The sequence below is a fragment of the Chenopodium quinoa genome, unplaced genomic scaffold (genome assembly GCF_001683475.1).
Source record: "Chenopodium quinoa cultivar QQ74 unplaced genomic scaffold, ASM168347v1, whole genome shotgun sequence".
Classification (NCBI taxonomy): Eukaryota; Viridiplantae; Streptophyta; class Magnoliopsida; order Caryophyllales; family Amaranthaceae; genus Chenopodium; species Chenopodium quinoa.
In genome coordinates this window covers 6,593,158-6,617,683 of record NW_018743292.1, presented here as the reverse complement: position 1 = coordinate 6,617,683, position 24,526 = coordinate 6,593,158, and the positions used below count along the sequence as shown (strand labels likewise).

General features: G+C 35.6%; 3 protein-coding genes across 4 annotated transcripts; all 3 read right to left on the bottom strand.

Annotated features, from left to right (window-relative positions):
- Window positions 1-3,671: 3,671 nt before the first annotated feature.
- Window positions 3,672-4,055, bottom strand: LOC110735873 (pentatricopeptide repeat-containing protein At1g62680, mitochondrial-like). The gene has a single exon (XM_021916051.1). It carries the CDS (start codon window positions 4,053-4,055, stop codon window positions 3,672-3,674), a length of 384 nt encoding a protein of 127 aa, XP_021771743.1.
- Window positions 4,056-5,360: 1,305 nt separating this feature from the next.
- On the bottom strand, window positions 5,361-11,150 carry LOC110736708 (protein SUPPRESSOR OF GENE SILENCING 3-like). 2 transcript variants are annotated; one of them, XM_021917010.1, is made up of 6 exons: window positions 10,945-11,141; window positions 8,229-9,017; window positions 7,759-8,056; window positions 6,607-6,851; window positions 6,217-6,374; window positions 5,361-5,960 (listed from the first exon to the last, which is right to left on the bottom strand). In XM_021917010.1, exons 2-6 carry the CDS (start codon window positions 9,003-9,005, stop codon window positions 5,720-5,722), a joined length of 1,719 nt encoding a protein of 572 aa, XP_021772702.1. In that variant the 5' UTR covers window positions 9,006-9,017; window positions 10,945-11,141; the 3' UTR covers window positions 5,361-5,719. The 2 variants fall into 2 exon arrangements, 1 of the variants encoding a protein (XP_021772702.1); XR_002514266.1 differs by having other exon boundaries at window positions 5,766-5,960; window positions 6,052-6,374; window positions 10,945-11,150.
- A 3,183-nt stretch (window positions 11,151-14,333) lies between these two features.
- On the bottom strand, window positions 14,334-22,102 carry LOC110736707 (cleft lip and palate transmembrane protein 1 homolog). The gene is made up of 12 exons (XM_021917009.1): window positions 21,766-22,102; window positions 20,597-20,743; window positions 20,309-20,423; window positions 20,107-20,201; window positions 18,977-19,080; window positions 18,457-18,494; window positions 17,687-17,922; window positions 16,758-16,851; window positions 16,480-16,670; window positions 15,839-16,058; window positions 15,062-15,229; window positions 14,334-14,837 (listed from the first exon to the last, which is right to left on the bottom strand). The coding sequence occupies exons 1-12, from the start codon at window positions 21,964-21,966 to the stop codon at window positions 14,647-14,649; spliced, it is 1,800 nt and encodes a 599-aa protein (XP_021772701.1). The 5' UTR covers window positions 21,967-22,102; the 3' UTR covers window positions 14,334-14,646.
- Window positions 22,103-24,526: the final 2,424 nt, after the last annotated feature.

Here is a 24,526-nt window from a genome sequence, read left to right as displayed (position 1 = left end):
TGACAATAGGTAGTAGTTCAGCTTGTGTTTCAGAGGGTTGCATGGTCTGTGTTACTGGGGGTTCAACATTTAATTGATCATTTGATTTTGTTCTTTTTCTAGGACTCCTCCTAAGCACAAGAAGTGGCTTAGGATCAGTTACAGGAGGCTGTGTTATTGGGGGCTCAATTTCAGTTAGTGGTTTTGCATTGTCAGGCAAAGGGTTGGATGAACTAAACCATTCCTCAAATTAAAACCCTGTTTTTTTACCTCTACCTCTTCCCCCTCTACCCCTCCCCCTCCGCGCCCTCTACTTGAAGCTTCTGCACACCCCTTTCCTCTCCCTTCTCCCCCATGTACCCCCTCTGTGTTCTTACTTCTCTTAGGAACTAACTTGGTTAGTTGTTTCTTAACATGTTGCTTACCCCCTTCCTTATCCCCATCAAGCACATAAGTCACTAATTCAGTTGTTTGTTCTGAAAGAGGTGGGTTGTCAGGTTGTGGGTCAGATTGTTCTAATTCCTTCCTAGCTTCTTCCCTCCATTTTTCAACTTTCTCTTTCTCAGATCTACCAGCTCTTAACAAAGATGCAGCTTGTGCAATATCAGTTTCACCCTCACCATCATCTACCCAAATATGTATCACAGTTCTACCCTGCAGCCTATCAAACATTACCATCAAATCATTGTCTGTCCTTAACTCATATTGTTTCATCTTCCACACATATTCAAACCTAGGGTATCTTGGTGTGGGGATGGAATTTAACTCACAAAATTCCCAATAATCTATGATAAGGTCTATAAGCACAACCTTATTAATGTCATCTACTACAATGTCAACATCAATACTCTTGTATTGAAACTTTAGGGTGATTGGGCAGTCCATTCTGCAGTAATTACATATGAAAATATCAATATAAAATGTTGATGAAGATCAACTGTAAATTCACAATACATATAACGAACAAAACAAAACTCTAACTCCCGCAATACATATAATTCACAGTACATATAATTGTCCAACAACTGAACCCTAATTCCCACAATTACACAGAAAATACCATTAACCATGCCAAAATTCAACAATCGAACCCTAATTCCCACAATTGCCCAGATTTCAACATTTAATCCATAATTTGCCAACAATCAACAATTTAACACCAAAATTCAACATTTTAACGCCAAAATTAACAACATATAACGACTAACATGCATAATTTAACAAAAAAAACCCTATTTTTCGTCAGTCATTCAATTACATAACGTCGAGCATTTCACAGATTAAACCCTAAACTATAACTGAATAATTAACACCTACCTTGATGCAGCAGCACACAAAATCAAGCCTTTACACGCAAACTTCTCTTCGACCTTCAAATCCCCTCCCACAATTGTGTTCTTCGATCTTCCTTCAAAGCGTGAAACAAAGTAATGAGAAGAAGATGAATGCACAATGGTTTAAATGCAGTTGGGTGGGTGGGTTAATGTCTTAAATGCTGACCAACGTCAAAATATTTAACCATAGTTCAAAGGTAACGGTTTCAAAGTAAATAGGCTACGGAAGCAACTTTTTAAAAAGTTCAGGGCTACCATTGAGATTTTTTTAAAAAAAACTGGCTACCATTGAGAATTGCCAAAAGTTCAGGCCTACCATTGAGAATTTCCCTAAAATATGTCAGTTTCATAATAATAAATTAAATTTGGATGAGTTCTAAAAAAAATTTAAAAATAAATATTTTTGCTACATGTGATTGAGTATGTGACCTTTGAAATGAAAATCTTGTAAGTGACATGAATTAGATGATTATTGATTAGAAAGGTTAAGATCGATAGGTTGTGCACAATACAAATTGAAATCCCTTATCTTCATTTGCAATTTGTATCGCCCTTATGGCTCATAAATTCAAATCCTCTATTGTTATTTTGAGTTGCATTAAATAAAACTAATGTACTCCGTACTATATTTGTCATTGAAACAGTATGCTTTTAGTCTTTCACATTGAGTTATGTTCTATCCAATCTAAACTTGCATAAGGCTTCATTTGAAAAGAATATATGTAAAAGCTACTAAGTAAAAAGTAAGGAGTGATGATCAAGGTCATGATTATGGTAAACAAATAAAGAGGGATTTGTTTAAGAGATAGTACATGTTACTCCGTAGTCCGTACTACTTACTAGTGAAAAATAAGATAGTGAAAGGACAATATTTCACAGACCAATTTCTGATAGGTTTATTGCACAATAAATGGTAAATTAGTGATGGTTATCATTACATATGTATCCATTTTTTTTATTTAGTTGATTTAATATATATATATATATATATATATACCCCTTTTTTTTATGTATTTTTTGTAATTAATGAAGTGGACAAATTCCACAGATAATGTATTGGGTAAGTGGTTAAAAGAGTTTTCCTAAAACACTATCCCTCTCCCCGCCAAACACTCAAACAGAGCAAATGAAGTAATTATCCACTACTACATTTTTAATCTAATACAACATTACAAAATTTAGCTAATACAACGGCTAATTTTATACCGTTGTATTAGACTAGGCTAATACAACGGTTATACTAAAACAGGTCTAATACAACGGTTTATACTAACCGTTGTATTAGATATAAGAATTCGTTGTATTAGACCTACTCTAATACAACGGATTAGTGAAAAGAAAAAAAAAAAAAAAGGAAGTCTTATAAATAGTCTAATACAACGGATCAAAAAAAAAAAGTCGAGTAATATATTAAGGGGGTAATAAAAGTCAAACTTGAAAAAACATAAGTAATTAGATGTATTGTTGTAGACTTGTAGAAGGCACGGTGTTTACAAATGAAATAAAGTAATTGTGCCATGAGGAAAAGAGAGAGACGGAGGAATTATTACCCTCATAATGAGGGTAATAGTTACCCACCCTCCCCCTAGAGTAACTATTACCTCATATCACAACTATCACTACATAATTTTCCTTACAATCACACCATCATTATCTCTTCCTTCCCTATTTTCACTTTCATTTTGCTTAATTTTACTTTTATTGCCCTAATAATACATTTCCTCTGATCCAAGCATGCCCTAAAAGTAACATCATCAGGGGGGGCAACCATCTTCCTCCATTATCCTCAACACTTGACCAACTTCACTCATGAGCCCTTTCTTGCGGTAGCCTTTGACCAATATATTGTATGTTTTAATATCAGGTTGCAGACCCTTTGATATGAGATCGGAGAAGAAATTTGCTGCATCTTCAAGTTGTCCAGCCTCACACAAGGTGTCTATTAGGATATTATAGATGACAATATCTGGCTTAACACCACTATCCTCCATATCTTCAAGTAATTTCACTGCCTCGTCAAGCCGTGGACTTTTGCAAAGGCAGTCAAGCAAAGATGCATAGGTGACAAAATCTGGAGCAATTCCATGAGCCTGCATTTCCTTAAACAGCTTACGCGCAGATGGGAGTCTATTGGCTTTACACAGCCCATCGATATGAGAGCTATAAGTAACGACATTAGGGGTTATCCCTTTCTGTAACATCTCATGGAATATGGTTAGGGCCTTGTCAATGTTATTAGCCTTGCAATACCCATTAATCATAGTGCTGAAACTTACAAGATTAGGCTCACAACCATTTTCAGCCATGAGATCAAGTAGGTTCTCTGCATCTTCCATCTAACCGCGCAAGCAATAACCATCAAATACTATAAGTAAGGATGTTTGGAGGCACACCTATCTCAATCATGTGCTTTAGTATGGACTGAGCTTGATCAACGCACCCATCTTTACAAAACATATCAACCAGCATGCTGTAGGTCTTAATATTTGGTGCAATGTTGCTCTCTAACATCTCAGTCAACACACGCTGAGCCTCATCCCCACAGCCGGAATTGTAGAGGCCTCGAATCAAGGAAGTATAAGTGACAACATTGGGTTTAATGCCCTTAGTTTTCATAGAGGAGAACAGGTCAAGGGCCTGTTGTAACAACCTGTCCTTACAGGTCAAGGAAGTATGAGACAATGTTAGGCTTAAAATGAGATCCAGATTGCATTTTCTTAAGAAAAGCGAGAGCAGACGCATTGTCGCCAATCCTACAAAGGCCTTTGACAATAGTATTATAGGTAACAACGGAAGGTTGGAAACCAAGCTTGATAATTTTATTCAACGAATGAGCAGCTTGGGGTAGCTTATCACAGTGGACATAGCCGTTAATTAAGGTGTTAAAAATAACACAATCAAGGGGATACCCAAGCTTAAGTGCTTTACCCAGGAGAGAAAACCCAGTAGCAATTGGCAAGAATGCTAATAGAATGCATATCGGGTCTAATACCATACAATTCAAGGTGCTTGGAGAGAGAGATAATGATGGAATGAGGTTTAAAGCGCTTTAATTTGACAATAGCAGTAAAAAGCAGAGTGAAATCAATGATAGAAGGAAGAGGGCGCGAATGAATGAATTGATGGAAGAGAGAGTGGAAGTTTGAGATCAGAAAATCCTAAACTGCATTGATCTCTAACTGATTGTAGAAACAAATCACGGTCATCAACAACAGTACGAATTCGATTGAAAGTGAAAGTGAGGAAACAAGAGAAAAGAAGAAGGAATACCGGAACGAAAGATGGCGGAACTACCAGCTCTGCAACTCATCATCTTCATGATCATGTGTGTTCCTTCAGATCGTGTGCTTTCCTCACTGTAACAAACCAACTTTTTTAACTTCCTATTTAAGAAATTCAAATACTCTGATCACAACATTGGCCCAAATTTGGTTTGACACAACCCATTGATCTACTCTAATTATATACTCGTGAACAAGATTATGCACAACAATATCTAATGATTGTATGAATAACATACTCGTTCAAAGATTTCAATCTCAGTTTAAAGTATTTGTTACGGAATATTTATACAGAATACAGTACATGCATAATGCAGTGATACAATATAAATCAACTCCTGCCCTGCATTGGCTCTTTATATGATGTTTGTATAAGTTGAAGAGTAAAAGCAAAAGTGAGATAAGCTACGTAATTTCAGTAATTCGATCATCCATAAATTTACAAACGAGTTATATCGGTTGACATATTGAACCTGTTATACCTATAAAAGACGTAAGACATAAAACAAGGAAAAAGAAACATGAACAAATTCAAATAAGTGTCTCTACTCTCAAGTTGTTTGGATCCTTCCTGTTTATTATCCTTGATTTCCTTGATGTAAAGGGTTGCTCAAGTCCAGAATATGGCATTTTAAGGGCATATAATGACTTCTGTAAAATGTTAACACAGACTACATTCTTACCTTCGCACTTCAAATCACCTCGTACAACAAAAGTCATTGAATCAACATAAAAACTAAGGGGAAGAAACTTGTAGAATAGAGCATAGCAGTTAAAACCCACGCAATTTCACATTGTTGAAAATAGGAATGATCCGAGTGTCACAGTAATCAAGGGAAGCAGAAGAAATATTACATGTACTAGTAGAAAACATGGTTTCCCCCTTGTATCACCTAGCACCAAAGTTGTTCCTAAACAACTGTGCATTAACATGGATTTCGAAATTACTTTGGCCATTCCAGGCTATTTACATAGTCACTATTTGTCATCTCTCTTTAGGTCAGTTCATCATTCCATACACAAAACTCAGACATCAACCACGACTACTTTGTTAAGTCTTTAAACTGAAATGTTTTTCTTCCATCCTCTGTGACTGTTTTTAGATAATTCCCAAGTACACCATAGTTATGCAATAGCACCAGCGCCAGCACCAACAGCATCTTCGGTGGGCCGAGGAGCATACTTGTTCATTAGCTCGGTCAAGGCAGCATCAAATTCCCTCTCCAGCTCCACCTCCTCCTCCCAATGCCTCTTCTTCATCTCAATCTTCTTCCCACTGTGAATCTTTGCCAGTTGCTCTCTCTCAGCCAAATACTTGTCAATTTCTTGGTTCTGCATCTCCTTAAACTTGGTCGCCTCCTCAGCCCTGAAATGGAAGGGAAAAGAAAGCTGACAAGTGTATGCTACTACATATTTGCAATATGCATGTCGATACGATTGTAACAAGGCAAACTCACAGTAAAGATAAACAGGCTCCAAGTTACATCATAGCCAGGACAGATGATTGAGGAAAGAACAATATAATCATATCGATTGCACATGTACTTTCTTGATAATCACCTGTGTGACGCAAAGCAAGATTGTAAATGATACTCAGAATTAACCCAGAGTGAGATCATTACCTGCGCCTACCATCCTCTGTGTTTGAGGCTACTGTCTTGAAATCTTCAATCTTCTTCCGCTCCTCCTGCTGAAGCTTTTCAAATTGGTCCTCCTTCACATTTGTTGCTTCATGGATTTTCTGGATCTGATCATTAAAGAACTGCTCTTGAAAATCCATCTGCAAGAAGGAAAAGAATTATAGTGCATACTAGATGAAAAATTCAATCGTGTCCATATGACCATAAGTATGAAAGTGCCAGACATATTAGAGCACAAGGACTAAGGAGACACCATCATGAAACAAGCTCACAAAATTTCAGTAAGCCTTCAATACTTGCTGTTAAAAAAAAAAAAAAGAAAAAAACAAAACTGTGGTGCTGAATTATCAATTAAATAAAAAAATGAGGTACCTCTTCTTTATTCTCCTCATGCTGTTCTTTGGTTCTCTGTCTCACGATCCGATTTTCCTCCATTATGTTCCTGAGCTTCTCAGAGAGAACGTTATTAAGTTCCTCATTCGCCTTCTTTTGCCGTTGATAGAGGGCGGATTTATTCTTAAACCAAGTGAGTTGTTGATTATCCTCACTCATCTGCTTCAAGGGAACAACTACCATCTCCTGGTATGACCTAATCTCATACTTCAGTCTTGTTTTTCCTAATCTCGACAGAAAAAGAACATAACAAATACATAATTAAGGTTGTGTTTGGGAAACAATTGTTCATTCCAAATGCTTCATTTCAGCTATTTAAATTAAAATTCGAAACGATTCCTAAACATCTGTTAGAAAAAACAAGAACATTTATTATTATTTCCCTTTAGAGGACAGAAAAAACGGAGAAAGAGAGGATTAGCAGAGTTGGATGACCAACAGCCATTGCTATTTGATACGTAGAGAAAATTAGCTTGAGGAAAATGAGAAAGCTGCAAAGTTGGCGATGATGGTGGAATGGCAAAAGCACAGAGAGGGGAAAAAAATCCATCATTGGTGCGCATTCTGAAAAATTAAAAAAAATGAGTAGAAAAGACTTGGGAGAGAAACCAATGACAGAAATTGATGAAGTTATGACTAATGAGCAATTGAGGGAGAGAGAAAGAAACATTCATGGGCTAATGGCCATCAATGGTAGGGTTTTGAAGAAAAAGGAAATGGTGGAAGCATGATGATGTGGGACTTGGAAATGACTACTATTTGGAAAGAAAACAGGAAAGTCAGAGAGATGGCCTTCTTTAACGAGTACATCAGATTCACTAAATCTAATTCCAAATGATTTAAATTCCCAAACAGGACATTTGCCGTGGATCCAGATTTGCAAGGAAATGACAATATCTAAACATAATACCATGTACCAAGTAGACTTGAATTTCAACAGTCCCTTTAATTTTGTTATCACTCACAGTCCAAAACATAGTATAACAAAGACGTATACCAAGCAGATTCTGCCACTGGTCTCACAGGAACTCAAATCAAGACTACAATATATGGCATGGATAACTTGCAAGTGTGGATGTACAGCATACATAGCTATAACAAAATATCATATTAAAGGAGATAGAAAGAAACCTTGAGAATGCTTATTAAATTCTTCAAGGTCATCCTTCCTAGCAAAAAAGCCATATAGTTGGCGCTTTCCTCCGGCATAAAACAGAGCCTTTCTACTATTATCCCATGCACTTCTCCCAGTTCCCTGTTGTTGGAAGTGCTTGTGAAGTCGCTCTGCTTCCACAAAGCCCATAGCCGAGCTCTCAAATATCAGGACGCTGATACCACGATGCCCCTTAGGGCCGTACGAGTGTTTGGCTCTTACAGCTGCATAGCCTTTGAAGTAGTCTATAAGCTCTTGATTTCCCATACCAATCCACTAAACAAAACAAACAATAATATTAACAAATTGAAAACATGCAGCCTTCAGATCCACAAGGGATGGCAGTACATATTATGGTAAATATATGTGAGGGTTCAAATATACATAGACATTACGAGACCAATTAACAAATGTATAAATAAAAAATCAAATAAACATAAATGCACACCTTATCATTGTCATCAGTGTCCAGCAATGTGTTCATGATCATAACCATAGGAGGCCAGACAATGTCATGATCTTTCACCTCTTGCTTCAAACCCTCCCACTGAGCATATGATTCTCCAGCAGGCACCACAGAAGTTCCTTTTCTCCGAAGCTCTTCATCCAATATATCTGCAAATGTTCGATGGAGCTTGACTCTTTGAGAGCCCTTTGTCCTAGCATGCGCCATTAAGGGCTGGAGACCCTTATACCAATCGATGGCACCAGGACCACCATGGCATGCAGGACAATGCCATTGCCGTTCAGGTTCATTTATTTCTTCAATGGTCAGGGCATCCACAATTTCAACAAACTTCTTCAACATCTTATTGTTCTTCATCGACTCATGAGTTTGCGGTCCTTCATCAGAATCAGAACCGTCGCTCAGAAGATAATCATCATCATCAGAGTACACTTCATCCTCTGAATCATTATGTGCCTTCTCCTTTGTTTCATCAACCACCTCTTTTTCATCAACGACCTCCTCCTCTCTCGGTTGAGAGGATCCGCTTTTCACAGACCAATTCCTGTTTGAGGCATTACAGCTACGTATGCCTAGTCTATGAGCAGTATCGGGCTGACCCCATGCTTTTGGTGGGGGGTTTGGTTGGACCCATGGTCTTCCCCTTCCAAATTTCTTTGGCTTCCGGATGACATCTTCCCAGGCCCCATCCTCAGCAAATTCGAGGCTGATATCATTAACAGCCTTGCTCAAACCATCAACGCCCTTTCTTGAACTCATATCTTCAGTTTACTGTCCAATAATTCTCAATCAGCAATTTATACACAAGTGAATAAACACAATGTAGGACACAATGTAGGCCTCAACAATCATAAAGCAATCAATAATGAATCCACCAGTTCTACATTACAAACTCTTAAAAGACTGAAGCTCATCAGACTATCAGAGGATCTCTAACCCAATGAAGAGGACAACACTATACTTTGCAAAGAAAGGGAGCCAGATAATTTTGACATGAACAACGCATATCAGTTAATAACCAAATTTCACCAAAAAAAGAAAAGAGTTGACAAAAATAAATTTGAGTGTCAAACAAGAGTGGAAGAACTTTAAAGTCCAAAAACAACAATACCTTGTATTCTCATCGCTTTCATAGAAAGCACATTGATGAGCTAAAATAGATGCCACAGTTGAACATACTAGCCAATGGCTGAAAAAAGCATCTTCATTTAATATTTTAATGTATACCGGGTGGTCAGCAAGTAGTCTATGACAATGTTAAGCAGTAAAAGTATACGACAGAAACTTCATATGATACTTAAAATAGAGGTAAACATCATGATTGCCCACACCCATCCATATACCTCATTATAAAACAAGCAAAATTACACTTGACAGATAATGACAGTAACTGGGATTAGACTTACTAACAAATAGCTCCATTACACATTAAGTTCCATATGAAAAATGCTTAGCAAGACGATAATCCATTTCCCCAATGACCTCGTGTTGCCAGGAAACCAGCATTAAGAACATGTATTTTATCTAGATAAATGGAAGCCAAATATAGAGTCACAAATTGCATTTGCATAGTCCTAACATAACAGAACACCAAAGAATTGCCCACAATTTTAATATTTAATCATGAAAAGGAAAAGTGCAAAAAAAATTGCCTACAATTACACATTTACACCACTTCTAAATGAAAAGTAGAAAAGAAAAAATCAAAACACGGAAGCAGTAATCCTACCGACTGCTAAGAATCACGCCACATAACTGTGAGATCTAGTATTCATTTGCTGCAAAAGAAATGGCCTTAGGATTCATTCTACACAGCCAAAAATACCCACTCCCCAAACTTAGACATTTACAAGACGACACTGCTCCCACCAGGGCACTTTAGAACAGACAATAAAGCAATCCCCCAAACTTCTTGGTATATACCAATCAAGCTATCAGCAAATAAATTGTACCATAGATTGACACAAAAACACCATCATCACAAAAAATAAAAAATAAAAACTACAATTCAAAAACAATGTGACCAAATTTGTTAGGTCAAAACGAACAAGGGAGGCAGCGTAAGGGCATAAAATTTTTATATGCTTAATCGAAACATTCCTGTCTATATATACATTTCCTTCCTAATCAAATCAAGGATACTCCTACAACTGCACATAATCCCTCATAATCATCCATCAAACAACCCTTCCTAAATTACAGCCTTCCAAAGTCACATGCATCACATTAGCATAATTCAGGCATTTGAGACACACAGACCTATTAAAATTTCTAGCATTTATATAACCAAAATTACATAAATTAATCAAATTAAAAAAAAAAATTACACACAAAAATCAAACAAAGAAATTATACAAACATTATTTCAAAAATATATATAAAAAAAATATTTAAAAAAAAAACAAGAAGAAAATAGAAAGAAACTCATCACAAGCAAAAACCCTAGCATACAATTAACAACAGAAAACCAGCAATTTACTCCAATTTATAGCACAACTTTCATGAACATGCGTACATACGTAAAATTTTCAAGAAAAATCACTAAAAAAACCAAAAAATTACGAGAAATTAATCAATCAAAAATAAACACAAAAATTCAGCAAAATAATTCAAAAACAACATCATCAACAATCAAAATAAAGGAAGAAAGACAAAAAGAGGAAGAAAGAGAGAAAGAAACGACAGAATCTTGCGTCACCTTCGAGTTTTCCGGCGATCGGAAGTGAAATGCAGCAGCAAAGAGAGTTCGCCGGAGAAAAATCGCCGATGAAGCGCCGACGAGAGGAGAGAGAAAGTGTTTTGAGTGAGAATTGGAGTGAGTGAGAGTGGAAGACTGGAAAGTATGGGGAAGTGAAGTGAGAGAAAATGAAGGAAAAGCAGAAACCCTATTTTAAAGGGGAAAATTGTGGGCCCGGATTCGAAAATTTTATTCAATTTAAAGGATTTGGAAATTTTGATTTTTACCACATTCAAATAACCACTTAATTGAATTTACCACTCCAAAAAAAAAGATTTAATTTACTACCACCAAAATTTCCAAAAAATCGATTTTACCACCAACTACCAGATTCCGTCCATGAATCCGTTAGTAGGGCCCACATTTTTGACGTTTCTTCTTCATCTTCCCCGATCTTCCATGTCAACCAACCAGCAACGAAATCAACTACCTCGGTTAGTCGGAATTTCGTGTGGGTTTCACGTCTGGGTGGTGGTGGTTTCGAGTCGCGATGGTTTCGCGTCTGGCTGGCGTGGTTTCTGACGGGTGGTGGTGGTTTTGAGTCGGGGTGGTTTCGCGCCTGGGTGGCAGTTGTTTCTGGTCTGGGTTTGGGTGGTGGTGGTTTTGAGTCGGGGTGGTTTTGCGTCTGGGTGGCGGTTGTTTCTGGTCTGGGTTTGGATGGTGGTGGGGTTGGTCGTAGCTGTTAGGTGGTGGCTAGGGTTTTGAGGTCGGAAATTGGTGGAAAGGGGTAGAAATCGGTGTGGCTGTGGTGTGCGGTGCGGTGGTAGCGATTAGGTGGTGGGTTGGTCGTAGCTATTAGGTGTTGACTAGGGTTTTGAGGTCGGAAATTGGTGGAAAGGGGGTCGAAATCGGCGCGGCTGTGGTGTGCGGTGCGGTGGTAGCGGTTAGGTGGTGGGGTTGGTCGTAGCTGTTAGGTGGTGGCTAGGGTTTTGAGGTCGAAATCGGTGCGGTGGCTGTGGGTCCCGACGGTGGCTGGTAGCGGTTAGGTGGTGGGGGATGGTTGTAACGGTTAGGTGGTGGGGCTGGTCGTAGCCGGTCCGGCGGTGGGGGTCCCGACGGTGGCAGCAACCATCGGTTGCTTGATGGGGATTTTTTATTTTTTATTTTGTTTTTTTTATTTATTTTTTTAAAACTTAACCAATAATATGGCGACACGTGTGCAAGGTAGGCCCCATTAACGGATTTTTGGACGGAATCCGTTAGTTGGAGGTGATTGGTGGTAAAACTGATGTTTAATTTTTTTATGAGGTGGTAAAGTAAATGTTTTTTTTTTGGAGGTGGTAAATTCGACAAAGTCGTTATTTGAAGGTGGTAAAAATCAAAATTTCCAAAGGATTTTTTTGAAATTAATTTTATTTTGAAAAGTATTGAAATTAATTTTATTTTGAAAAGTAAAATTAATTTTTAGAGTAATCACAATCTTGAATTATTTGAGATGTGTTTCTGAATTTGGGGATTTCTTCCCAAATTGGTTGATAGAGTATTAGAGTGGGATTAGGTGAGTGGTTAAAAGGGTGGTAAAAAAAAGGTTGCTCTTTTTGGTGAATATATTGATACGTATACGTTATATCTAGTTTTGGTTAATGAAAAATGAGTAAGGTTTTTATCCCATGATGTTTGTGTTTACGAGTGAGGGATCACCTTAGCTTCTTCCTTAACTCTTAAATATTGACATTATAGTAGTTGGGATACTAGTTCGTGGTATACCATATAAGTCTTTATTTTAAGTTAATCTATTGATCAGAAGGTATATTAAATGTACTTGTGTAAAAATTAGATTGAAATATTGGAGCGGGATCTTATAGACACATGATTATGACCTGTACAAAAACAAATGTGTATGTTAGGCAATCTAGCCATATACAGAGTAATTTCTCATTTTTTGCCGCAAAGTATTTTAAGTATTAATAGAATGATTTTAGGACTAATACCAATCCACGCCATTCCATGAATATATTTTGACCAACTAGCCAATCAGCAAAATGAATTGTAACAAGTAGCACCTTGCTACATTGAAACATATAAATGTTGATTTATTCAACTAACATTGAACTTAGTAAATCGATAATTCGATATAGTTGAATGATTGGAAAATGAGACATTTCGTGAATATACATTAAATGCTGAGATAAACATTTTATCAAATTTCACATAGTAGAGGTAGAGCCATTATAGTATTGAAGTGTATACAATGATAAATGTAGAAGCGTTATATGGGATGATTTCTCAAACTAAGCTTCATTACAAAACTATTTTGTAAAGTAGACTCGTAATCAAATTATTTACCAAACTAAGCTTCTGGGGTAAAACGCTGACTCAATCAGCATTTAACCCCTGTTTTTTTTTTAAAAAAAAAAAACCAAAGTGTAAAAATGTTTGACTTTTTTTTTTATTTCGTACTTTCTGATTTTATATAAAAAAAAATCAAATACACTTAAAACGCTGACTGGGACAACGTTTTTAGGGTATTTGTTTTTTTTGTTTTTAAATTAGAAATTACAAAAGTCGAAAAAAAAAAAAAAAAACAAATACACTAAAAACGTTGTCCCAATCAGCGTTTTAAGTGTACTTGAATTTTTTTTTTTTTTTGTTTTACAAAATAAAAAATTACGAATTTTTTTTAAAAAAAAGGTCAACATGACAACGTTTTATACTTTGAATTTTTTTTTTAAAAAAAAAAAACAGGATATAAGACAGCGTTTTAACCCAAAAGCTTAGTTTGGTAAATAATTTGACCACGAGTCTACTTTACAAAATAGTTTTGTAAGAAAGCTTACTTTGGAAAAAAAAATCCCGTTATATGAATATCACGAACTGTCTCATAATATATGATAGTATTACAAAGTACCTTTTCAACTTCTTCTCCTTTAATTCAACAATAGTCTAAGCTCGAAGAGGAATGAATACCTAAGAGGGCACTATAAAGAATGTGTTTCATATTACAAAAGTAGTTTTAAATTGGAGAATCATGCCCACATTTTCAGGAGTTACTGAAACAACATACAAGTTGAGCTATTAACTCTTAAAATCATCTATCATGAGTTCATGACATTCCATTTTTATCCATTGGTATGGTAGCTATGATTAACCATAGGAGTTCACAATTCTTATATACTTCATATTAGAACAAGCATCACTATAAGAAAAGAAGAATCTTTAATGAACATACAAATTCAACAATAATAAACTTAAGGTGATATGAAGAATCATACGCAAAATTTCATTTCGAATGAACTACTTCGTAAGGATTGGGAAAGAAATTGCTGCAATTCTTCTTCAATAGCTTTGGAATCTATACCTTGACTATTCGAAGAGTATGGATAAATCATCTGAAGCACTCGAAACATAAATACTCCATAAAAGGTAAAGGCATCAGTGCCCTTATTATGCAATCAAAATTCTCATTAGTGTCAAAAGCAATTGATTAAAGTCACTAGCTCATTTCCTTACTTCCTAAGCAAGAGAACAATCTATCCTTGTGCTATTTCTAGCTATGAAAACTAACTATAATTAATGAAATAACATTAGCAGTAAATAAAGCAAAATTGTTGAAAAAATAAACTTAAGTGACAACGATTCTTACTAATTGGCACTTTACAGCTGAAAAAAAAAAAAGATATAAAGGAGGTGTGTTACACAGGTTCCCAAAACTAAAAACAGTGATCAGTTGGTTTTCTTATCGGCCTCGTTTGCTGCTTCAATGGCCTCAGAAGATTGACCCTCATCCTTTTTAGTTGATTCAATGGCCTCGGTAGACTGGCTATCATCCTCACCACCAAAACCGAATTCATTCACCCTCTTTTTGTCAACTGGGTAAACCCATCGTTGATAAACATATATCAAAAATATGATATCTGCAGATACAAACCAAAGTTAAAATCAAACCTAATCACAAAATAGTAAAATGAAATCAACCACAACCAAACATACAGTTTCACAAATCCAAACCAAACCCCCCCCCCCCCCCCCCCAACCCCAAGAAGCGGCAGATATGCTCAAGAACTCCCACAATTTGTTTCAAGGGAAAATTCAGTGTCAAGCGCAATGAAGGTGTTCAGGAGTTTTAAACTAGTCTTACCATCACGGAAAACTGAAAGCCGATGAAGTGTGGGCATCTTGATGACAAAGGCAAAGAGGTCGTCAATAATGGTGTTCAAGAACTTGTATGTCATTTGGCGCCAAGGCATGTGAGCCACAGACTTCAGCTTGTAGTTTATAAACAACTGGGGACACATCATTATGAAGCCTACAAAGAAGGGAGCATATCAGATACTGTCCAATAAGAGAGACATAATAAACAAGTACCCAATCTGAAAAAGAACATAGCACAGTCGAAAATGCATCACGTAGAAAAAAGATTGTTTCGTTTATGACCCAAAAACCACTAGATTTCCAAAAGAAACATCCTTCCTACAAAATCGGCCATATGTTAAAGACTAAATACTTATATATAAACTATATCCAGCTGCTTATGAAGCAAAAACAACACCCGGCATTCCGACAATAAAATTCTAATCACACACATCTGTGAACACTCAGATATTTATAAAAACTATATCAGGGTAATTGCTTAATTAATTAGCAACCTCCAAAATCAAAAGAACAATCCTTTGGAACACATCTCATATTCTCATTCACACTTTCTAACCAGTTTTACCAACCAAAAATTTCTAAACTAATATGTTGCTCAAGATATTAATGGTCAAAGTCATGCCTTGGTAACCATGAAAGTCCAAAGTTGCAATTAAAAGATGACAGAAGTATAAATAACGATAAAAGCTTCAATCTACAATTGTCATATTAGAATTTCAAATTTAGGATACGCACTAGAAACCAAAAGCTAGCGAACACTTACCAAACATATATACACATTGTGTCATTGAAGAAAGAATCCATGAGTACCAACTTTTGTGGCGTTCATACTTCAAAGAGTAAATGGAGGAGCACACAACAAGGAAGAACAAGAGATATGAGAGATATTTCATCGCGATGTCGTCATACTCCTTTGTCTTGTTCATTTTATAGGAATCCCGGTCTTTAAACCTTAGTAAGGGAATCCTGCCAGATCTATCCAACTGAAAAAAGGACAAAAAGATATTGTGAGCCAAGTCAATTGATATGATTCTGAATTTCTATTCACCAAAACTTCACTAAAAAAGAAATGCAGATTTATCCCTACTAGAGTTATTAATCAGGGCAGTCCAAAATAAAGCTCCTCCATTCAAGATAAATGAAAGAAAATTGGCCTCAAAGTTTATAACTTCATAGTTCATACTCCATCTACCAACATGATTTTAGAATCTTCTAATAAAAAATTAGTCCAAAAGTCTAATTTTAACAAGTAAAGTGGCACGTATTTGCAGATTGCAGGGCCATCTGGAAGAATAGACAAATAAAGGATGTAGCATGAATGACAAAGATTACAAATTTCCAGTCGAATATTAGCTCTCCAGTAAACAAAAAGAGGCTACCAAGAATTACAACCAGAAATCATACCTCTATGTGCATCGCCTTCCCTATTTTCCAAAACTCAATGCAGCAACCGATTCCAGAGCTCACAAGAATCATCCATGAAGTATCATTATCCAGGAGATAGAGGAAAACAATCAACTGAGAGATAAAGCTGACAACAACTGACTTAGCAGATAACCCTTCCATTGACTTGTTCTTGTTCCAGAATTGAATATCTGATGTGTGTCAACACAAAAATACAGTTAGATAAAATAAGAACAGGAAACAATATTCCACCAAAGCAACAGAAAACTGTAACTCACCATTTTTGAAGGCCAGAAAGTCAAACAAAGAATGAAAAAGTGAGACTGTCATTGTGATTGCAAGAAGGTAAGGATTCCCTTCCAAGAATACCCTCTGCAAAGAAAATTAGAAAAATACACTGTGATGAGGAACAACACCAAGATGCAATCAAAGAAACGGGGTTCTTATAAACCGATAAATGAAAAATACCCTTTATGAAGATTTTCTAGCAAATAAACTATAATGTGGTAGAACACTAGAAAATTAACGCAAATGGGAAATATAATCAACAAAGTAAAGAAAAACACAAATCCAGGACCCCTCTGTTCTGGACTCACCATCAGAAGAGCAGATAGACATAGACTGGAAAACAAGGGACTAGGGTTACAAAAGAACATAATTGCAGAAATGGAGACACGGCACAGTTTCAATGATTTATTTTAAACACACTTACAAAAATGCTACAAAAAGAAAAGACTTAAAAATATTATGAAACTCATATAAACATTTTGCAATCGGTTACTAGGGTTGTCAAAACTCTCGGTAAACTCTTAATATTCATGATCATAGTTTATACAGAGCTCATTTACTAAATCGGTAGCTCCAGTATCGGCTTCACATAAAAAAACATATCAACAAGTTGGAAAAGCTAATCTCCTCATTTCAATTGGCAGGTCAACACCACAGATTAGCTACCCAATAGCCTACTAAAAAATTTCCTAAAACATGGCAACACTGTTAGAAATAACCAAATTATTTATCAATATTCCTGAAATCATAAACCATCATGAATCAAGAAAATGATAATAACTTCATACAACTAAATGATTCATAGAGACTCCCAAAATTTAAATACCATGATTGCCTAGTGGCATTCATACAATGATCTCAACATTCCCCAACAAATACCTCAGAGAAGCATATTAATAGGGCTTCACAATAAACACACCTTAAGTTCATCAGCCTCGCCTTCAAGCATACTTCCATAAGAGCGATGAATCTGAAATGACTCATCGATCTGCAGGAATAGCTGCCACTTGGTCATGCTCATAGGAGCCACCTCCAAATGTAAAGGAAGTTCAGTCACTGTCTCATTGATCGGTATCAACTTATCTTTGAGCAGCCAAAACTCATTGAAGAATATGGTTGGGAAATAGTTCCCTGTTTTGGGCTCAATATTCAGATCTGTGCCACAAGGTCAAGGAAACTCAGATAGTAAACCACAAATCACCACTCACCAGATGGCTCAGAGTTACACTCCATACTGGGTTGATTCATATGCAAATCATTATAAGTATATCAAAACTCTTACTGGGTTTTGCAATATCAGTGGGAGGATCAATTACTGTGACAAAAGAGGAGCAACAAACAATGTACCAGAATTGGTTGAAGTGAAACTAACACTCTTTACAGACAAACCTACATATACTATACCAGTGAGGATAAATCTCATATTAAGTTAAACGCAAATGCCACCATAGTAACACACAAGTACAAACAAGAGCCTAAGAGGTAATTCAGTGATCAATGCTACACATAAGGGGTTCCTCCCAACAAAATCCTTTACAGCACATTAGCAGAGGAATAATGCTTGCTTCTGAGTTTACACACACTTACACATTCTGTACGATACTAAAGACCAAAAGGTCCAACAGTCCAAATCATGCAAATTAATACCAAAGAAACTTCTAATACAAGGAAATAAAGATCAAAGGATACGAGGCACGATGTTTGGAGGAACAGAATTTGCCGAGTACCTGTCAAAAAAGAAAGAGAGAATTGAATTTTTTAAAAATTACAAATCTTGAAGAATAACAAAAAGAAATTCACAGGGTAATGGATGGTTTCAACATTTAACATTTTTTTAAAGAAGAGTATTACAAATTATTTTAGTTTTTTTTAGCATAAATATTTTAACTTAAATAATCTAGCACATGACTTGAAATATATAGGACCTACCAAATATAACAGCAGCAGAAACAATAAATAGAGCTACAAACGACAGTACACAAACACATCTTTAAAAAAAAGGGTCAATATCTCTCAGCAACCATTAAGAAGCTGAAGACCCCCTTGAACCTTATTGAGGATCAGTACTGAACTTCACAGCTTGGAGACTAAGTCCACCAAAAATTGTAGATATGATGGCATCCCATGGCAAAAAAGGAGCATAGATAGTACAATGAAAAAGAGACTTCAACAATAGTGCACTATAATGCTAGAGAGGAACTTAACACACCTAGTGAAATCATCAACCAAATTGATTGTCATGTTGGGTTTCCAATAAGAAATCCATTCAGGGGGACCTTCATCTTTAGGATCTGTCTGCAAATCTTCTTCAACCTGGTAGCATCAACAAAAACTTCATAAGCTTTTTTCTTTTACTTGGGAAAGCAAATTACAATGATAATCATGCGGCAATCTGAAACTAACAGCATGAAATTATTAGGGTGTGTTCAACATTCCTCGGATGAATTGAACTTTAAATGTTAAGCCTACCATACCCTATCATTATCCTGATCCCTCTTACAAGCCTTACAAGACAAGGTGGGAAGTCAGATTTATGCAGCCTTACCCATACAATTGCAAAGTGGCCCTTGCATTAGACATCTAATTTTGAAGGGTAAAGGCAGCCAACTTGCTCACCATTTCAAAGAAAATAAATATAGGATGTTTTAATGAGACATGAATTAGATGTAATTTGATTCTATGCAGGATACTTTGTAATAAAACTTCCAAGAAAAGTATGAGCTATATACTTGCCATATTTTTTCCATCACAGAACATTCCAACTGTCTATATTCTAGAAGTTGTAAGTCCTCTTCTGGACAAACAAATAACCACTTGGTCTTTACAATTTCAAGTTATTGCACAATAGAGACGCTTATAATTATGTCAAAGATGATCAAGAATTTTATACAACAATCATACAGCACTGACAACCAGAAAACTTTTAATGCATACTTCAGTATGCGGATATGTTATGCACTTACGCCATGCATACAGCAAATCAAAGTATCAAAACTTCTCTAACAACTTTCTTGATCTTTATTTTACATGGGTAAGAGATATCAAAAGTGGACCCTAAGATCATTAAAACCTTATTGTATCAATGCTAGTTCTAGCTTAAAGGTAGCTGCATAACAAAAATTCAACAGAGTACCAACAGGAGACCAATGAGGGATATCTGATACTCAGGAAACATAAATTCTAGACCATGTTAAAGGTAGCTCTAGTACAATCAACAATATATGAACTGCCATTTATGCACAAGTGCACAACATATACAGATAACACAAATTTTATGCACCTTGGGGCATAGATCGGAGAAAGAAAATAATTAGCAATAAATATACAGCTCATACCCACCTTTGACATTGTTTTGTCCTCAGAAGAACTTTTGGTGTCTCCCAATAGGGATTTCCTTTTGTCAACTTTAGACTTGGGCAAGATTGTCACAACAGCTGTAGTTCAAAAAATAAATATTTGTTAAAAGAAATACAATTTGTTAAAACATTTTATCTTGAGTAAGCTTATATGTACACAAAATTATAAGGACAGGTGAGCATACGCTTGCTTCTACCAAAGGTAGCCAATGGTTGGTACTCTGGCTCACTTGGATCAGGAGAATATCCAGAACGAGCAAAGAATACATGCGCATACAAAGTCCCATTATGCTTTAAATCCTGGAGATAAAATGTAACACCAAGCAACAGTTAAAATAGGAGCATTCAAGTATTCAACAGAAGAAATTCCCAGCTAAAAGAATGATATGCATTCAAAAAAGTTCTAAAAATTAAATATGGTGCTAATTCATAGGATAGTATAACTATTTTTATTTGAAAAAAAATAAAATCACCTCAGAAGGCTGATAATTTAAGGACAAGGTCCTGGTACTCTCAGGTTTCCAGACTGCATAAGGGATGTTAGTCTCATGCCAGATGAGAGCTTGTTCATTCCCAAAATCTCTGAATTTTTCATGTTCTGAAAGATAAAACCACATATCCTACAAAAACAAAGATCTATTTGTCATGCTCAGAAAGATATAACCATATATCCCAAAAACACAAATATCAATTAGAAGAAAAACAAAACAATCAGAGAATCAATGTTCTTCCATTGCATAACTCACTGCACTGGTCATGAATGTTATAATAAATACGCTTAATGCTCAATAACATAACCAGAAAACACATACACTCTTGTTATCTGCTTAAAATTTCCTTTGTCAGTGATACATTGATATATTGACAGCTATGCGTCCATGCTGCAATATGCTTGAAAATCCCAAAACACCCAAATCTAAAAGGATATTAATTTCTCTGCCTAAAAAGATACTCATTCCATCAACGCACTTAATAACCTAAGACAAACGAGTACTCAGCCTCGAGAAGCCGGACCAATTATATAAGAGGTTGTCAACAAAATGTAATATCAATGAAACCTAAAGGAACCAACTTTCCATATAACAGAGTTTTTGGGAAAAATCTAAAACCCACAAACAGAACAATAGCATGTCCATGGATTAAAATTAGAAACCCAGCGGCGGAAAGCTGGAAAGTAGGAAGCCACTCATGTTCATCAATCACACATAGGCAAACCAACTCTATAAAGAGAAATTAGTAACCTGGCTTTAAAACCCCAATTAAAACCCTTCACCCAAGAAAATCATTCTTTTTTCTATAAACTGCATACACTTCAAATATTCCAAAATTAAAAACCCAGATGCAATATCATAAAACATATAGAATCAAATTAATTCAAACAAATAAGCAAACAAACAAACAAACAAGACACAGTTAATTCAAATCCAATACTACAAAATCAATAACCAAATAGATCAATGGAGCTAAAACATACTTCAATTGATAAAAAAAAATTAGAAAACCCAGGTCAAAAAACACGCAAAAATCAATCAAATTAACAATTACAAAACTAAATCACCATCCTAAATCGAAAAACACATAAATCAGATCGAAACATAAAGAATAACAACATTCTATAACAAAAAAACGATGAAATTCATACCAAAGGTTCGCCCTTTTGGAAGAGATTGTTCATAAGAAGAGCAGGGTCAGCGGGTTTTTTGGGGGAAAAGAAGAATTTGGATGCAAAATACCAAAAAATCGCCATTCTTAGAACTCCAGAGATCGATTGTCCAAAACCTTGGCGTTGTTGCGGTGGCTGCGCACCTCCTCCACCGCCTTCTGCGATTGCCGGCGGCGCCATGACTAAGTTTTCTCCGTCAATCGAACCGGGTTTGTTCGATGAAGAGGAAGGATTGATTCTCTCACGCTCTCACCACGTCTGAGAGAGAGAAAGTTGTGAGAGTGAAGCCGTGGGAGATATTTTAATGTCGTTTGTATAAAGATTTTATAATACAACTATATTTTAATGTCGTTTGTATAAAATCTTTTAATATCGTTTGTATAAAGATTTTATAATACAAGTAGTTTAAGTCTCGTACAATGCACGGTTTAATTTATCCATTGATGTAGTATGTTGGTTGTGGACGGGGTTGGTGCTTCTATCGAAATAAAATATATGGTAAAATAATGAATAATAATTTAGGATTTAAATTATTGAAAATTTATCATTTCACATTAAAAATTTTATATAACGGAAAAAATATTATATTTATAATTTATTTATATTTAATAAATTCATTATAAATTATAGTAAAAAATAAAAATATACTCGTATATTAAGCTTTTGTAATTTTGTTTAAATTATTAAATACAATAAATTAAATAATTAAAAATCTTAGATGAAAAAACCGTGCATCGCACGGGCTTTCATCTAGTAAATTATAATGTTAATTCAACAAAATAATGAAGGATAACTATTGCATTAAGTTGATCCACTTTATGAAAAAATAAAATAAATCTAAGAACTATAGGGCTCTATTTAATAAAGAGGAATAATGTGCATGCGATATACACACATATATATATCCATCCTTATTTTATTCACACACTTTAACAAATACGAAGTAAAATACTTTATTAATTAGTTAAGAATACATTTTTTTTTCTTACATTTGTTGGAAATATAGTTGGAAATTTTGGACCAAATTTTGACATATGCTACATACTTTCTTTTTTTCTTTTTTCTTTTTTCCTACAGACACAAGCTGTTATTGATTTGTCTTTTAAGAATAGAAAATTATTGTATATACAATAATACATATATATTACCAAAGTGAATTTTTTATCTATTGAAACTTAATGCATTGCCCAAAATCCAAATAACCTAGAGCAATTAAAAGATAGAATAATGACATAATAACACAAAAATATTGAGTAATAATATTATTCTAAAAATATATTGCCTTATCTATGTTCATTTATTTCTAGAACACCTACTTGTAAATTAAATATATAGAAAATACATCAAATCATTTTTTTTCCTTATTTACTTGAGTGTATATGAAAGTCAATATAATTGTCAAAATGCAAGGGAAATATTTTAAGTTGTGGAACAATTAATGAAGATTTGAAAAAGAAGGGGAAAAAAAAGGGAAAGAAAAAAATGGAGGGAAAATTGTTGACCAGAAGATGACATGTGTCACTTCTGATTTTCCTTTTAGTATATAGTTATTGATTGATATGATATATATTGTTGATAATACGGAACTACGGAGTACTTTAATTAGGAGAGGAAAATAAGAAATTATGTTATGTAGTGTGCTTAGGATTTGTCCTTGGGTGAAGAGATTGGAGTTTAGGTTACTTGATAATCTTGCATAAATGCCTAGAAGGTGATACAAGTAGACCTGGTTATTAAATAGGGTAGCCCAATGATAATAGGGTCAAGGTCAAATTTAAAAGTTTCTTAACGGACAAGGTCAATATAGGGCCAAAATGTTTGTCCAATTTAATACATAGAGAAAAAAGATAATGTAAGAAAAAAATTACATAGTATTTTCGTATTCATATATTTAATTATGGCTTTGTTCAATATTATTTTAATTGATAATTTGTTGGCCTCCCATTATCGACCCGTTATTGACCCGTGATCCGCATTGGCCTGACCCGCTATTGACCCTACAAAATGTGACCCTCTTTGACCCGACCCGCACCGACCCTTACCCGACCTGCCCAGTAACTAGGTCTAGATACAAGTATATTATTATAATTGTACGACAAATTGCAAAAATGTATCATGTTTTTTGGTAGACTTTGCCAATTTGTATGCAGTACCATGGAATAGAGGGTCACAAATATCATTTCACTAAAGTCCCTCCGTACTTTTAAAAAAATTGTTATAGACATTTGAGGAAGTTGACACTAGACTTTCTAGTTTAGGGACTTTTCCACTAAAGTTCTAGAACTAAAATAATGAGACACACCCGAATCAAATAAAACTTTAACGGATAAAGAAAAAATAAAAATATTCATTGAGCTTGGCAAGGCTGTTGCTCGACAGCCTCCGCCACCCGCAATCCAAAAAGTTCATTCAAAGTCACCAATTTTTTAATGGAGAGCTCCCCCTCAACACCACCCACTTGCATTTCCCTCTCCCTCTTTCCAAGGATCTGATCCACCGAGCTCATATGACAATCAAATCCATACCACTCCCTCACAACTTTTCTACAGCCTTCCCCCCTTTTCGCACCCAAATTAATACTTGAATGCGCACCACCTGCTGCAACATACCTCTCTTTTCCCCCATTCCTCGTCTTTCCCAGCCCCACCAAACTCCCCGCCACTCCTTCCCCCCCCCCCCCCCCCCCCCCCCCCCCCTTGCATTACAACATTACTCACTACTTCCTCCATCCCCTTACTTG

Bases quoted from the DNA above. Each gene is read 5' to 3' on its own strand.
- LOC110735873 (XM_021916051.1), bottom strand. From the start codon at position 4,055: ATGCGTCTGCTCTCGCTTTTCTTAAGAAAATGCAATCTGGATCTCATT.
- LOC110736707 (XM_021917009.1), bottom strand. From the start codon at position 21,966: ATGGCGCCGCCGGCAATCGCAGAAGGCGGTGGAGGAGGTGCGCAGCCA. The intron at 20,424-20,596 runs GTGATTTTATTT...TTTTATCTCCAG, and splicing joins TAAATTATCAGCCTTCTGAG to GATTTAAAGCATAATGGGAC. The intron at 20,202-20,308 runs GTATGCTCACCT...TTTGAACTACAG, and splicing joins TACCTTTGGTAGAAGCAAGC to CTGTTGTGACAATCTTGCCC.
- LOC110736708 (XM_021917010.1), bottom strand. From the start codon at position 9,005: ATGAGTTCAAGAAAGGGCGTTGATGGTTTGAGCAAGGCTGTTAATGAT. The intron at 8,057-8,228 runs GTGTGCATTTAT...TGTTTTGTTTAG, and splicing joins ACACTGATGACAATGATAAG to TGGATTGGTATGGGAAATCA. The intron at 6,375-6,606 runs GTACCTCATTTT...TCCTTCTTGCAG, and splicing joins ATGAGGAGAATAAAGAAGAG to ATGGATTTTCAAGAGCAGTT.